This window comes from Pelobates fuscus, chromosome 5 (assembly GCF_036172605.1).
Source record: "Pelobates fuscus isolate aPelFus1 chromosome 5, aPelFus1.pri, whole genome shotgun sequence".
In the NCBI taxonomy this organism is placed as follows: domain Eukaryota; kingdom Metazoa; phylum Chordata; class Amphibia; order Anura; family Pelobatidae; genus Pelobates; species Pelobates fuscus.
Genome location: NC_086321.1, coordinates 308,900,318 through 308,917,256, shown reverse-complemented (window position 1 = coordinate 308,917,256; position 16,939 = coordinate 308,900,318). Strand labels below are relative to the sequence as shown.

General features: G+C 44.0%; 1 protein-coding gene across 2 annotated transcripts in view; it reads left to right on the top strand.

Moving 5' to 3' along the window:
- Positions 1-16,939, top strand: part of GAK (cyclin G associated kinase) — a 621,278-nt gene that overhangs the window by 546,518 nt on the left and 57,821 nt on the right. For both annotated transcript variants that reach the window (XM_063455510.1, XM_063455509.1), the window contains one exon: positions 2,179-2,327. In XM_063455510.1, coding sequence (XP_063311580.1) covers positions 2,179-2,327 — 149 coding nt within the window. The remainder of the gene's footprint in view (positions 1-2,178; positions 2,328-16,939) is intronic.

Below are 16,939 nucleotides of genomic sequence, written 5' to 3'. Positions count from 1 at the left end.
CCACATTTGGTGGAACTGTCCCTCATTAACGCCATATTGGGATACTATAGCTACCATTATACAAGACAGCACAAAAATACTACTGCCCCGCAAACCAGAAACGTACCTCTCCTCCAGCTTCTTCCAAAAGGGATGCTAGGCAGGCAAAAATACTTAATCTACCACATAATTCTGGCTGCACTAACGGCCATCAGTAGACACTGGAAATCCGCTATCCCACCCAAAATATCAGAATGCATACAGACAATAGAAACAACTAAACGCTACGCGTTAGCAGCCAGACGTTCAGGTAACCCTAACAAAGTTTGGCCACAGGCCTGGGAAGCCTGGCAATTGTACATGGAGAGTAAGGATATACCCTCCGAATGAGCTGACAGTAGCAAAGACCTACGGATCGACAGCTGTGCCCCTTCAAATATGAGATTGTAAACTATCATTTAAATTTGAATAAATATGGGAATTGTAAAAAAAGACTGGTTAAGACGCAACTCACAACACACACGCACGAAGGACTGACAGCCCTGCAGAGGCAACCACCAGAAGTCGACAGCCTGGGAGACTCTACCCCCTCCTCTTTTCCTTTCCCCCCCCCCCCTCTTATTTTTCCTCCTACCCCATGTGTTAATCCAAGTTTACCTTTCCCAGTGGTACACGGGACATTAAGACTTTATACCCTTTACCACAATCGAGCCCAGACGACTAGGCACCCCGTAGGGTCACACAAGAGTCCCCTTAAGGTACTGGGTAATACAAATCGGCGGATCCACCCACTGTAACACAAGGTCACATGTCGATATGTTGTACTTAAATAAATGTGTAAAATGTGTATGAGATACTTAAATTGTTTTACCACTGCTTCCCCATTCCCCTTTTCTTCTGTATCCCTAAAAAACTTCAATAAAAAAATGTCAAAGATAAAAAAAAATGTGTCTCTGTGTTTACTTTGAACTGCTTCATTGAGGATGTCCAATCAGTTTTTCCTAATTCCTTGAGGTTCTTGTAAAGGAGAGGCTGTTTCAGTCTCTACCCTTTGTTCCTGGATGGTTACAGCTATTTCTAGGACTTTCAAGACCTTTGATGTGTTCCTATTCCTACATGTATACATGCACATTCTACCAGATCCATATCCACTTCATGGGCTGCAGAGTCTGGTCTTCCGGCAGAGAGCATTTGTAAGACTGCTAATTGGTAATCCTTGAAGACCTTTTGTCAGATATTAGAGTTGGATGCCTCTTTAGTTTCTGATTCTCAATGTGACCTCTCTGTTTTGAATTCTTGTAATTCCCATGCTTAATTTGGAATTAACGTTCCCCCCTGTGTTTATTTACTGCTTGGAATTCCCCATTAGTTAAATGTTGACGTAATTAGACTGGAATAAAGGAAATGTATTCATAATTATACTGGTTTTCTTTTCCTGGCTATTATTCATAGCCGCATTTGGGTTTCCCACCCTTTTTTTTGCAGACTTATATTCAACTTGTTACTTGACTAGAGAGCTGGGGTTCCTAAGGACCTTCTTATACCATAGGATTAATTAGGTAATTGTTTAATCAAACCTATTCCTCTCCTATTGGCTGGAGGGAGGAGCAAACCCATTCATTAAATTAGGCCATGAATAATAGCCAGGAAAAAAAAAATAACGGTAAGTATGAATACATTTCCTTCATTTGATCCAAATATGATGGCAAATATGTGTATTTTATTGCAGTAAAAGCTAACAGTATTATGACATTCACAGTTAAAATGCCATACAGAACTGCAGTACAACATTTCTTCATTTCTTACACTTCTTTATTTTTTTATTTTATGAATTTTAAAATGTTTCACATATACATATGTGATGTAAAATGAAAGCCCATTTCTCCTGAACAAAATGATATATGTGTGGGTGCCCTTAATATTAAAGGGGTACATTTATGGTTGAACAGATGTATGGCTCAAATTCCAGCTTTTGCTTTGGTCAGTACACTTGCCTCTGTCCTTTAGGGATTAAAGACCAACAGAGTAATCTAAAGATAGGCAGCAGTGATAGCTAACCTTTGGAAATGTAACCATTGTGAATTACTGGAGAGCATAAGGGTAGATGTATTCTACAATACAGGTGTGATGTTTTTGTGTATTACAAGAGTTCTTCATTATGTCTTTTTAATAATTTCACATGGTCTTTTCTGGCTGCAGGACCAAAACCAAAGGTTACCGAGAGTGATTTTGGCGACCTTTTGTCTAACCAAGGATTTTCCACAAAATCTGATAAGAAAGGACCAAGAACAATTGCTGACATGAGAAGGCAAGAACTTACCAAGGATATTGATCCCCTAAAATTAAAAGTAGGCAACCTTTCACATTTCATTTTTGATAGCCTGAAACCAGGTATTTTGCTTTTCAGTAGAAGTCACATTCGTATTATAATGGTTATTATAAACCAAGTAAAACCATGATTTGCATTCAAACCACTTATGGGAATAACGCAAAATAATATAACATTGATTTAATTTATTTATAGACCTATTGCGATCACTGGGGGGTATGCAAACTCTCTGTAATCTCATTCTCTTGATTCCTTTGTAGCTTTCGCACACTATGCTATCAGGTTTACGTACTGAAGTGGGAATTGTCAGGAATTCAAAGAGAGTTCAATGTGAATTTCATATCCCACCAAAATAGCCTTACTGGAAGCATAGCTAACTTAGAGAATGTTTCCAGTTAAGGTATTTTGGCCTTAAATTTGAAATTCAATGCAATTGTCACTACAGTTAATAATTTATTCACTAAATAGTGAATTGTGATTTAAAAACTAAATTGCATAATTAAAGGAACACTGACTAGCTATAACTTATGTTGGTATAGTACCTACAGTAGTTGAGCTCATCTTAGTAGTCTCAAATGACTTTATATATTTAGAAGCCTTGGAATCAAGGCTTCAGTCTACATCCTCCAGTCCCTCTGGATAGGAGAGCCTGGGCTGTTACTTCCCGGCTCTCATAATCAAGCATTCCATCAAGTCACATATGCATGCGCGCAGTGCTGTTACGATCAGTCATAGATTTCTTTGACAGAATAAGAATAATGGAGTTGGAAGAATTCTCAATTTCAGCTTCTTTTTTTATCCTGGCTATTAATGTTTTTCCAAAAACGCCTTCACCCCTGGACTCATGTATTACATTAATACCCCTCAACCATGTATAATCAATTTGCAGTCAATTTTGTTTGCACTTTATTTGCAGTGCCCATATGTTTACTTTACAGCAGCACAAGCAGCCACACTGTGAACCTCTAACCACAGCACTCTTTTTGTATTTTTTTTTCACTCTTTGCTTAGTCTGGCTTGGAATGTGTAGTGTGTTCACTAGCTATTTAGGCACACAGACGTAGGTATGATGAGGTATTGTACCGGATATTGTGTTTTTTTAATTGTTTAGGATATAGTGTGTAGTAGCGCAGGGCTATTTTTACCATCACTCTCCCTCTCTTTAAGTTGTGCATAGCCCCGGCATTTCTGTATTTGTAGGCACAAAACTTAGTGTGTGCTGAGGTAATTTCCAGTGCAGGCATGTGGTACATCAGTTTAGGGTTTGTTTGTCTTTTTATCTTCACCCTTCATTACTCCCTTATGCTCTACATACATCTGCACTTTAAGTATTTGCAAATACGGAGCGGATAGTGGGTGGTGACTTACTAGGATTTAGAGATTTTTTTTTTTTTGGTTTCTATGTATGGCCCCTTTGCTTTCCCCCATGTTTCTAATTATTATCTATACCAACTGTTATATCTATGATTGTAGGCACACAATGTTTTGATAATTGTTTGATAGAATTAGTCAGTGGAGCCTAGCATTTCTCATGTGCCCTTTATCGCTATTACTAGTATTTGGAAACACTATCTTTAGGGACACACATATTAGATTCCCTTTCAGTATCCTCCCCATTGCACCGCTCAAATTCCTGGGGAAATTGAGGATATATTTTATCCTCCAAAAATAGACTATTTAATAAATATATATATATATATAATATATATATATATTTCTCTTGTTAAAGCTTAATTTTTGTAACTCCTATCATAACTAAACAAATTCAATTGGAAAAAGGCTACGTATACATATACGAGTGCTATCTTAAAGAGGCATCCCTTAATTCCAAATCAATATAGTACTATATACAAAAAGGTGCACACCTTTGTTAATAACTCAAATCTCTTTATTATATACACAAAGTAAACCAAACAAAAATAAATACTAAATAAACAGTATTACGGGGGCGTGGCCTGGAGCTCGAGCACAGCGGCCGCATGTCAGTGTAGCCCCGTGCTACCACGGCCTAATATTCAGCGCAACGAGCACCCTGAAAACGGAAAACCACCCAAAAACGATGTCCCAACACAAGGGACGAAGACAGACCAAGAAGAGCGATAAAAATAACTTTTTTTTACCGCCTGAAACGCACAGGGGAAAATGCTGGCGAGATCAGAGGAGTCCCAAGATGGCGCCTGCGACATACAAAATGTGTTACAGGGACTAACAGCTGCAGATACCCCAGCAACCCAAAACATGATACAAAAAATGCTGGATGACATGCACCACAAGCTCCAACTTACCCTCCAAACATCACTAAATGAAATTAAATCTGAAATTTGTGATCTGGGGACACGCACATGGTCACTTGAAGACAAGATGGCGGACCAGGATGAAGTCTATAATGTCATGCGGGCCGAAATGGATGACATACAGGACACGATAGCGACCTTTGAAAACAAGCTGGCAGCAGGGCCGGACTGGGATAAAAATTCGGCCAGGGCATTTTTCTATCACAGCGGCCCACTAAGAAGGGGGCGGGGCAGAGAGGGTGTGTTTTGTCATCACTAACGACAAACACGCCCCCTCTCAAAGTGCAGGCCAGGGCAGACCATGCGCAGAGCTCTGCTAAAGAGCTCTAGCATGAGAAAAAAGCCCTGTATTTGTTCTGCACAGTGCAAGCACATTTAATAACATGCTTGCACTGTGTATCCTTGCAACTTGCCTCTGGTGTCTCTATAAATGGATACAAGGAGACAAAAATGCCAGGAAAGAGTATTGTGCCTGTGTTTGGAGCCTGCATCTGGGATTGTGTGTGTGTATAGAGTGAGCTGATTGTGGTGTGGTATCGTGTAATAAGGTCGGTTTTAGTCGTGTTGTGTTTGTGGTGTAATGTAATGCATATGCGGCTAGAGGCTGTAGAGAATGTGTGTATAGGGGATGTAGCAAGTGTGTGCATACAGGCTATAGTGTGTGTGTGTGTATAGGGGATGTAGTGTTTGTAGAGAGTGTGTGTTTAGGGGTGTAGTATGTGTTTGCTTACAAGGAATCTAGTGTGTGTATAGGGGATCCAGAGTGTGTATGTCAGGAATGTAGTGTGTGTGTATATATATATATGTATATGTATATATATATATGTATATATATATATGTGTGTGTGTGTGTGTGTGTGTGTGTGTGTGTTTGGAAGGTGTGTGTGTGTGTGTATATATATATATATATATATATATATGTATATATATAAACACATACATATATTATATATATATATATGTTTGGAAGTATTGTGTATGTGTGTGGTGCAGTGTGTTGGGGAGGTTGTGTGTATGTTAGGGGTGCAGTATGTGTGTATGATGGGTAATGTGTGTGAGAGTGCTGTGTATGATGTGTTTTGTGAGAGTGCTGAGTGTGATGTGTGTGAGAGTGCTTAGTGTGATGTGTTTTATGATAGTGCTGAGTGTGATGTGTTTTATGATAGTGCTGAGTGTGATGTGTGTGAGAGAGTGCTGAGTGTGATGTGTGTGAGAGAGTGCTGAGTGTGATGTGTGTGAGAGAGTGCTGAGTGTGATAGTGCTGTGGATGATGTGTGTGAGAGTGATGTGTGTGAGAGTGCTGTGTATGATGTGTTTTGTGATAGTGCTGAGTGTGATGTGTGTGAGAGTGCTGAGTGTGATAGTGCTGTCGTTGATGTGTGTGAGAGTGCTGAGTGTGATAGTGATGTGGATGATGTGTGTGAGAGTGCTGAGTGTGATAGTGATGTGGATGATGTGTGTGAGAGTGCTGAGTGTGAGAGTGCTGTGGATGATGTGTGTGAGAGTGCTGTGGATGATGTGTGTGAGAGTGCTGTGGATGATGTGTGTGAGAGTGCTGTGGATGATGTGTGTGATAGTGCTGTGGATGATGTGTGTGAGAGTGCTGAGTGTGATAGTGCTGTGGATGGTGTGTGAGAGTGCTGAGTGTGATAGTGCTGTGGATAATTTGTGTGAGAGTGCTGAGTGTGATAGTGCTGTGGATAATTTGTGTGATAGTGCTGTGGATAATTTGTGTGATAGTGCTGTGGATAATTTGTGTGAGAGTGCTGAGTGTGATAGTGCTGTGGATTATGTGTGTGAGAGTGCTGAGTGTTATAGTGCTGTGGATAATTTGTGTGAGAGTGCTAAGTGTGATAGTGCTGTGGATAATTTGTGTGAGAGTGCTAAGTGTGTAAATGTTAGGGATTGTGTGTTGGGGTAAATAAACAAATGAAAAAAACTAAGTAGGCATTATTTCCCCCCCTCCCGTCTTACCTTTAGTCTGGGAGGGGGGGACAGGCACGGTAGTACTTGGTAGGTGGGAGGGAGAGGCACTCGCACTATCACACGATCCCTGGTGGTCCGGTGGTGAGTGAACTCTAGCCTGCGGGCTAGAGTTCACTCTCGCGAGATCCGGTCGTTGCCCTCCCTCCCCAGCCGCAGGTCTATTAAAGTGGGCCGGTGAGGGAGATCTCTGATCTCCCCACTGGCCCTCCATGGAATACAGTGGGGCCGGCGCTCAGATAGTGCCGGCCCTGCATAGACCGGCAGGGGAGATCCTGGGACCTCCCCTGCCGGCCTCGGCCCCTTGCCACCGCGGCCCACCGGGCACTTGCCCGGTGTGCCCGATGGCCAGTCCGGGCCTGGCTGGCAGACATGGAAGATCGCTCAAGACGCAATAACCTGCGCCTGAGAAGGGTAGCAGAGGATCTACATGCATACTTACAAGGTCTGTTTAAACTCCTCATTCCAGACATACTCCAAGACATGATCCTGCTAGACAGACATCAGAGTCCCTAAACCGATATTTCTGACATCAGAAGAGCCACGAGACATCCTAGTAAGGTTCCACTATTTCCATGTAAAGGAAGACATAATGAGGGCAAACAGGCAGCTTCCGAATCTCCCAACTCCATACCAGGGAATCACAATCTACGCTGACATATCAGCAGTAACGCTGAAAAAGAGGATCACAGAACAACTGAGACAACATAAGAAGTCGTACAGATGCGGATTCCCAGTCAAGCTCCTAGTCGTACATGAAGGCAAGCTGACGGCCATCACGACCCCAGAAGCCGGTATCCAAGCATTGAAAGATTGGGGCCTGACACCTCCGTGGACACAAGCCCAAGACGCAGGAAGGGCCAAACTACCTCCAACATGGAAGAAGGTCACTAGAAATAGATAAGGCCGCGACCCACATCCACGGACAGTGGCAGGTACCCCACAGAGACAATGGGACATTGAATGTAAGGGGGGAAAGGGTGCCTTCCAGGGGGAACCGAGAGGGATAAATCTCACCCTAATTTTATTAAAACCCGAATTGTTAATAGGGTAAAGCCGGAACTCAAGGGCACTCCAACTGACCCCCCCAAACACGGGATGGGTACTCCATACTCGAACAGGGGTTGCAAACACCACTGACACACCCCAAATAGGCCACAATGACCGATGCGACCAGGCAGGGAAGTACACCACATATGTGGCAAAATGTTTAGTTTTTACTGTTTTAGTTCATTTGTTTGACTTCCATGTGTTTCATTGTGCACATTCAATGCATGTACCATCTCATACCACCAAGCCACACAAGGCTCTCACCCGTGATGGGGGCTACCACCCGCACACGGCCAAAAACAGGGAGTGGACACCCGGTTCGACAATGCTGGGGGGAGGGTGCCTCTCCTACAAATAGATATCACAAACCCACCACAGCTCAAAACCTAAATGTACAACCCCCCATGAAAATATACTCTCACAATACTAAAGGGCTTAATCACCCAGCGAAGCAGAGCTTGCTTCGCAAAGATTTAAACCAACTCAGACCTGAGGTGGTGTGCCTACAGGAAACTCATTTCAAATTCAAAGCACATTCACCTTTGTTTCAGCAAGACTACCCACACCAATTCCACGCCACATACTCATCCAAATCCAAAGGGGCTTCCATACTTATCAGTAGGGATGTGGCATTCACCCTCGTACAATCAGAAATAGACACTGAGGGTAGATACGCTATGGTGGTGGGGACAATTAATGGTGTTTTGTACACGATAGCTGTGTCTATGCCAGAACAAAGAAACTTCCTCCACAAGGTGTTCAAAAAATTGTCGACTATACACCAAGTAATAGGGGTTATATGTAGCGACTTTAACCACGTACTGGACCCATTGATAGACACCACGGGCCCACACACGACCACTAGACTGAGACCGCTCAAGAGACAGGGCAGGGCATTGCAAAAGCTGCTACAAGACAACCACTATTATGACGTATCTCGAGCACTACATGTAGGGGAACAGGGTTACACATTCCTATCCACTGTACATAATACCTACTCACAAATCGATGGCATACTGATTACAGGCCGGCACCTAGAACAGGTCAAAGACTGCTCCATTGAACAGATAACATGGTCGGATCATGCACCAGTGGTGGCGACCTTGACAGACCTATACAAATCCACACATAGAAGCCCATGGAGACTAAACGCATCACTCCTCGCAGACAATACATTCAAACAAACACTAGAAATTGAACTTACCCACTACTTCACAGAAAATACCACAGACGATACATCTCACAACATAATATGGCAAGCTCACAAATCAGTAACCAGAGGACTGTTGATAAAAAGAGCATCCTACCTAAAAAGACAAGCGCAAACACAGATGCGACAATGGCAAGGGAATTGCAGGACCTTAACACACAAAATCAACAAACCCCATCCCACAAACTAAGATCACGCATCATGATGGTAACACAGGCCATACATAAACAGGCCATAGACAAAACAGGGCACTACCTGCAAAAACTAAAAGCTACCCAGTATGCTCAGGGAAACAAAGCAGGCAAACTGACAGCCCAACTCCTCAAAACCAAACAAGCACAACAAAAGATAGCTTACTTAACATCAGCTGAGGGACACAAAATAACAGCACCTAAAGACATAAGCAATGTATTTGCAATATATTATGCCTCACCGTACAACCTGGCTGAGGACACACACACCCCTCAACCAAATCCTCAAGCAATACGGACATATCTGAACTCCATACCCCTGCCAACATTCACACCGCAACAACGACAAGAACTCACGGCTAGCATAACAGTTGAAGAAGTAGCGGAAGCCATCAAACTACTACCAGTGGGCAAAGCACCAGGCCCAGATAGCTTTGCAAACTGCTACTACAAGCAATTTGCCTCAATACTAATGCCACACCTGCCATTGACAAACGCATTTAATGAAGCCACTACACGACAACAACTACCCTCCGAATCTCTACTGGCCCACATTATCACACGTCCTAAACCGGGCAAACCACCCACATGCCCTCAAAACTTACGCCCAATATCCCTGCTTAACACCAACGCCAAGCTCTATGCAAAAATCTATGCACTACGCCTTGGCAGAATGCTCACACAGGTAATACACACAGACCAAGTGGGGTTCATAAAGAACAGGCAGGGATGTGACAATACTAGGAAGGTTTTGGACATAGTACACAGCGCCCAAAGATTGAAGTTGGGAGGAGTGTTGGTGTTGCTAGACGCCGAAAAAGCCTTTGACCATCTGGGATGGGAATTCCTCGAGCAGGTCCTCTTAAAGTTTGGGGTGCTGGAGGGCTTAGTCTCAGGGCTCTGTATAATGCACCAACAGCACGAGTCATCAACGCAGGGTTCGTCTCGGACCCCTTTAAAATTACAAACGGCTCCCGACAGGGATGCCCGCCATCACCACTCTTGTACGTCATGGCCCTGGAGCCATTAGCAGCAGCAATCAGACAGCATTCCTCCATACACTACCCTAAAAATAGGGGACAGGGAAAACAAGGCGAGTTTATTCGCAGATGACATCCTTCTAACCCTGACACAACCCCACATATCCCTTCCCAACCTAAAGGCCACCATCACGGAATACGGGACACACTCTTACTACAAATTAAACGTCACAAAGACACAAGCAATGGGGTTGGGGATACCAGGGGAAACACTCAATAGACTTAAAGACGCCTTCCCCTTTGACTGGCGGGAAGACTATTTAACGTACCTGGGCATACGCATCCAACCACGCACTGAAAAATTGCTAGACCTAAACTACAACAGGCTCATGAGAGAAGCAGCAGCCACCTCGGGGGCATGGGAGGGAAAATACTTGTCGTGGGTGGGAAGGATTGCGGCGGTAAAAATGATGCTGCTCCCGAAACTCCAGTATCTCCTGAGAACCCTCCCCATACGACTGCCAAACAAGTACCTGTCCTCATTCCAAAAAACAATAATCAGATTTGTATGGGCCAACAAGAGATCAAGGGTAGCCACTAAAATACTACAAATACCAACCACGAAAGGGGGTCTAGGACTGCCAAATATCCAGGCATACTATAGGGCGGCACAACTGACAGCAATCAAAGTGGCAACAGCGGGGGGAGAGATACCACAATGGACCCATATAGAGGCCCACTGGACAAATAGCCCAACTCTCAGGGAACTCCAATGGCTCCCACAACAACTCTGCCCCCAACATACACACCCCCTGACGACCACGCAACTGACACTCCACTTTTGGGACGAAAGCCGCAAGAGGGAAGGAAATAAGGGGACACTCCTAGGGGACGCCCCAGTTTCGTGCATAGCAGTAGGGATCCCAACATTTGACACAAAATGATGGAATGAGGTGGGCTGTACTAAGATCCGACATATGTACCACGACGACAAATTGATGCCTTTCCCAGACCTTCAAACACGATACGACATCCCCAACAAAGCCCTGTTCTCCTATTTACAGCTAAAATCACTGCTCACAGGAATACATATAAATAATCAGGTGACACCCAACAAACAATCAATAGAACAACTATGCCTAACTAGCAAACCTCCCAAAAAAACTATCTCCGCAATCTACAACATACTCACAGACGTCAAGACAGATCCAGACATGACATTCCAAACAGCTTGGCACAAAGAACTGGGACAAGACATAGATAAAGAGCACTGGCTAAGGGCATTCAAAGTACCCAAAGGTAACACAAGATGTACAACACATCTCGAAATAATCAGGAAGCTACACTATAGATGGTACATGGTACCCAAGCATCTGACCAGGATATACCCAAACTCTCCAAACACATGCTGGAGATGCGGGGCAACCGGAGGCTCCATGAGCCACATATGGTGGTCGTGCGCAAAGATCAGGAAATACTGGACAATGGTAGAGAATATAGCGAGTGACCTACTGGGAAGGCAGTGGCAGCTTACCATACAACAATGCATACTATTTATGTTACCACTCGCAATGTCCAAAATAGAGGAGTCCCTGCTGTTTCACTTGTTAGTCTCAGCAGTAACCCTCATAGCTAGCTAGAGCGTGGAAATCACCACAGACCCCAACCAAGGAAGCCCTAATACAACAAATATCCCTTAATTGGCAATACGAAAAGATGGCAAACAAACACATTGGTCCAAGAAAGCACGTAGGCCCAGCGAGTGAGAGGTGGGAAGAGTACAAGGCTGGGAGGCGAGGCGACCAAACAGTGGATCAGTAATCCAGAGTGGGTAACCAGTGAGAATAGAAAAAGGATGACCGAGAAAGAGTCAGGAGATAGGTAACCCAGGGGCACACGACACACAGCACGCAAAAACTATAATGCGGGTGAAATTCCTGAAGAACACGATAACCTTTATGGGAAAGGATACCAACCCTGACAACAAAGCCCACACTAGGCCTACCACTTCACACCCATGCACCCAGAGCCTTACTATGAAACAAATGTATGATACGTGTACTGTAACCTGAATGACATGGAATGTTTTGACCTTACCTTTTTCCCCATCCCATTTTCTTTTCTGTACCCCAAGTTTTAAAGAGGAAAAAAAATGCAAAATAATAAAAATTGTGAAATTGAAAAAAAAAAATAAACAGTATTACAAGACTTAAAAGTGAGAAGTAACTTGAAGCACTCACAATATTTAGAGCCCATGTAAGTCGGCTCTAAACTATAATGGCAGTTTCATCAATCCAATGTAGATGCAAAGAAAGGTACAGTTCCCCCAGAAGGTAGCAATATTCCTCTGGATAGCGATACAGGAACCAGATGAAAGGTAGATTTAAAACTTTTATTAGAGTAAAAAGTAATAAAAACGAGCACAATGCATTTTGACCTTTCCAATAGGTCTTCCTCAGGTGCATATTATCAAGTTGATATAACATAATTATATACCACACAAAATCAATACAAAATAATCATTCATGTGTATGTAAAAACTGTCCCAACCCCTTGTCCATATAAGGAAGTTCCGGCTCCTATTAGCCACATTCAATATAGAGGGTGAGGCAGCTTTTCTCTATGGACGTTCGAACAGACCTTCTCAAGATGGCCACGCGTTGCGGCTAATCACGTGTGGCTTATTTGTGTTTTCGTCGGGCGTCATCATAAGGGAGTTGTGCGCTCCGTCGAAACATCCTTATCGTTCAGAGGCGCGTATATCACTAACCCCTTACATCCATAATGCTCAAACAAGCAAACAAGCAATTCCCGGAAATGCCATAATAAGAGGGAAAAAGTAAGGGCAAGGGGATTGGTAAATAAAAACAGTAAATATTTATACCAGGAATCAAAGAGAAATAACAACTTTAATAAGACTGTAGCTCAAAAATCCAATTAATCTTTTTTATTTCAATTAAAAGCATCATCTCCACCTCTCCAGTGGGTTGATGCTTTTTGGATAGCCATAAACGCCATTTCTTTTGGATTGGAGTTATGGATCTCCAAAAAGTGTTTGGACAGGCTATGATTTAAAAATCCATTTCTTATATTTCTAACATGCTCATTTATTCGGGTTTTGAGAGATCTCGATGTATTCCCTATGTATTGTAACCCGCATGTACATTTTATTAAATAAATCACATTTTTAGATTTGCGTGTAATAAAAGAAAGAACATTAGGGGGCGTGGCCTGACTGTGAAGCTGTGCAGACGCACAAACCATGAGCTCCTGGATCTAAAGCCGATTACTGACTAAAATTGAGGGCAAACTACATAATTCAGACCCCCAACTCACCGCATCTTGCTCTGCAGACACTGGCGAACAGGGGGATACTACACATGCCCAGAAATAACGCCGGTATGACCAGGCTGAGGCCTGGGGCCTATACTAAGCAGGGCAAGGGAGAGGCGGCCGCTCTCCCAGCCCATAACCGCATGCAGCACCCGCAGCAAATGGCTACTCCCCCCCCCTAGGACCGGTGGGGGTTATCCCGGTCCCAATCGCCTGGACTGGCAAGCCTCAGTGGACTCTAAATGCGGAAACCGACCCCATCCACGCACCGAACTCGCAAGCAACCCACTGTAACAAAATGGCGGACACGCAGTCCCGAGCACGATCTAGGCCTTCACTACAAAGCCCCCACACAAGCGAATCCCTCACTACCCGCCTCGACGTGCTGTTTGAGGCCTTCTGGGCGAGGATCGCGGCCCGACATAAGGATGAGCGATCCAGGCTGCTGGAGATCAGAGGTACGGAGGGCTTACAAGGCGATACCGACCGGAGTGGGACCAAGCTGCCTTCGGGCAAAGCCATGGAAATACAGCCCAAGTATCCCCACACCAGCCCATCTGGGCCAAGGGCCAACAGGGGATCAACCCCGAAGCATCAACCACACAAGTGGAGACCCATCCGCCGACGGCGGCATACCACCAACCCCAGGATCTCCAGACCGACCCCAAAAGGGAAGGACTCGGCCTTTGATAGTTCCCGAGTCCGTGGCCACAAGATGCCGGCCCTGCTACAGGCCCGGAGCGGGAGGGCACAACTGGTTAGCTCCTGGCCGACCGCCAACCTCCACACTACCCCATACAAGCTCCAGAGAGCACAGCAGCATGCACCCAAGGCGAAAGCTATACCAGCACGCAAACAGCAGAGCCCAATACAACCATCAGCAACACAAAGGTGGGAACTGCCAGGGTCCAAGCCTCAGCCCTGCATCACATCTTGGAAGCCATGGAGAGCTGGGTCCCTGACCACAGACCAGCAAAGCCTCAAATCTGGGACTCAAACGGGTAACAATACACCCTTCCTACTGAACCAAAAATAAAGAATTAAAAAAAAAAAAAAAGAAAGAACATTAAAATTATTTTAGTTGTGATGTAAAGTTTTCTTTCTTTTTCTTCGTGATAACATGACTTTTACACGCGTTACAGTTACCACAATGAAACAAACCTTTTTGGATTTTTTAGACCAATCTTCTGTTCTTATCTTTTTCAACATAACTAGAGGTTAAAATTTTTTTTAAAAAAAGTCCAGTAGGAGCAGGAGACACAAGTGAAGATGCATTTTGTTTGTGTCTTTCTCCCTCAAGCCCCTTTCATGTGTCTCTTAGCCACAGCCCCATTGTCTCTTTCTCCCTTTCCCTAGCCCTTCTGTGAGACTCTTTCCCAGGCCCCAGCACCTCTATGTGTATCTTTCCCCACAGCTCCTCTGTGTCTCATTCTCCTCTTTCGCAGCCCCTCTGTGTGTCTCTTGTTCGTCATCCTCAGCTCCTCTCTGTCTCCTGTTCCCCTTTCCCAACCCCTCTGTTTCTTTTTCCCCACACATCTCCATGTGTCTTTTTACTCCCTAGCCCCTCCATGTGTCTCATTCCACCCTCTCCAGTCTTCCATGTGTCTTAGTAACCCCCACATGTGTCCCATTATCCCCAAGCCCTACATGTGTCCCACTAGCCCTCCCTACCAAGCCTCCATGTGTTCCTATAGCCCTGTATGTGTCTCATTGGCCCTCCCTTGTGTCTCAGTAGCACCCCCATGTGTCCCACGAATCCCCCTGTGTGTCACTTTTTTCCCCACTTCAGAAATTGGTAATTCATTGATGCCTCTATCTCAAGAGTAACCTCATCAAGTACCAAATCATCATCTGTTTTCCTTTTTTTCCCTTCTATTTTTTCTTTCCCCTTCTCTTCCATTTCCCCTTTCCTCTCTTTTTTTTTCTCTTCTCATGGACCACAATTATTAGATATAGAAGAGATACTCAAGATGAGTAATAAGGGGAAAAACAGAATGGGATATAGAAAAGGGGGAAAGAAAAAAAAAGGGGGGGGTAAAAGATAAAAGATGGGTGGGGAGGGAGGAAGGGAATCTGCCTATTCTGCACATGTACATTAACCTCAGTAAGACTATTATCTATACGGGATCCATCCACTTAGCCAGGGCTACCAGACCTTAAAATAATATTCTTTCTTCCCCTGAGCTGCCCGATGGATTTTTCATTTACCTCATTTTTTCAACTCTCTGTATCCATTGTTCTTTGGTCGGAACTATGGACTTACACTAAAAGACCGGGATCATAGGATTTGCTTAACCCCTTCAGGACCGAGGACGGTTCAGGACCGTTCTCTGCATTTTTGCTTTGCCGACCGAGGACAGTCCTGAACCGTCCTAACGGAAAACGGGTGGCGGGAGCGATCGGAGATCACTTCCGCCGAAATCCCGTTGTTACTATCTGCCCGGCATCCCAGGCAGATAGTAACAGCCAATTGCGGCATGTGATCGTTCCGCGATCGCTCACAATTGGCTGGTGTCAAAGTGGGTGTTACAAACACTCCCTTTGACACTGATCTCTGCCTCTCTCCCCTCTGTAGCGTGTTGTGAGGCGAGAGAGATTGTGATATATTGTTGCAGAGGTGTTCCAGAGAGTTTTAAAAAGTATCAGCAGTGAATAAAAATCCCCTTTTAACCCCTTTCCATGCTAGGTCTGTTACAGACAGTGCATTTGTACTGTCTGTATTTTTTTTTTTTTGCCCTTAAGGGTTAACTTTATTTTTAAAATCTGTGTCTTAGACTGTCTTAGACTGTCAGTTTCCTTCCCCCAAATCTCCATTAGATTATTTTAACAGGAGTTAGTTTAGGGATTACTGTTTTAGTCTGTTTAAGTAAAAAAAAAAAAAAATAATAATATATATATTTATATATATATATATATATATATATATATTAAAAAAAATTGTGTTTAGTATTTTGTTAGTTTAGTCTGTTAGTGTGAAACATGCAGCGCATGTACAGCTTGGAGGAGGCATATGCCTTCTTGGCGTCAGACTCTGACGCCACTGACACTGCGTCCGATTTTGACCCAGGTCAGTTTAGCAACACGTCTAGTGACATGTCATCTGTCTGTGAGCCAGCTGCTAAAAGAAGCTGTGCTTCCCCTGCTACGCCGAATGTGGAGGAGGACTGGGTACCTCCACAGTCAGCTGAACCCAACACCCTCCCTTTAAGTGCCAACGCAGGCATTAATGTGAATGTGGTTGACTTCTCCCCTATACAATATATGGAGTTTTTTTTAGGGGATACCATCTGGGAGGAAATTGTTTCCCAGACTAATTTATACGCTAGCCAATTTACAGAGACCAATCCAGGTAGCTATACAGTCAGGGAGCATGCTTGGCATCCCACAGATGTCCCTGAACTTAAAAAATGCGGGGCTCTTACAATGCTCATGGGGATAATAAAGAAGCCATCAATCTGCTCTTACTGGAGCACCAACCCAATTTGTTTGACTCCTATATACTCCCAAACAATGCCTAGACCAAGATATGAGCTGCTGTTGAGATACTTACATTTCAACGACAATACCCTCTGTCACCCCAGAGATCATCC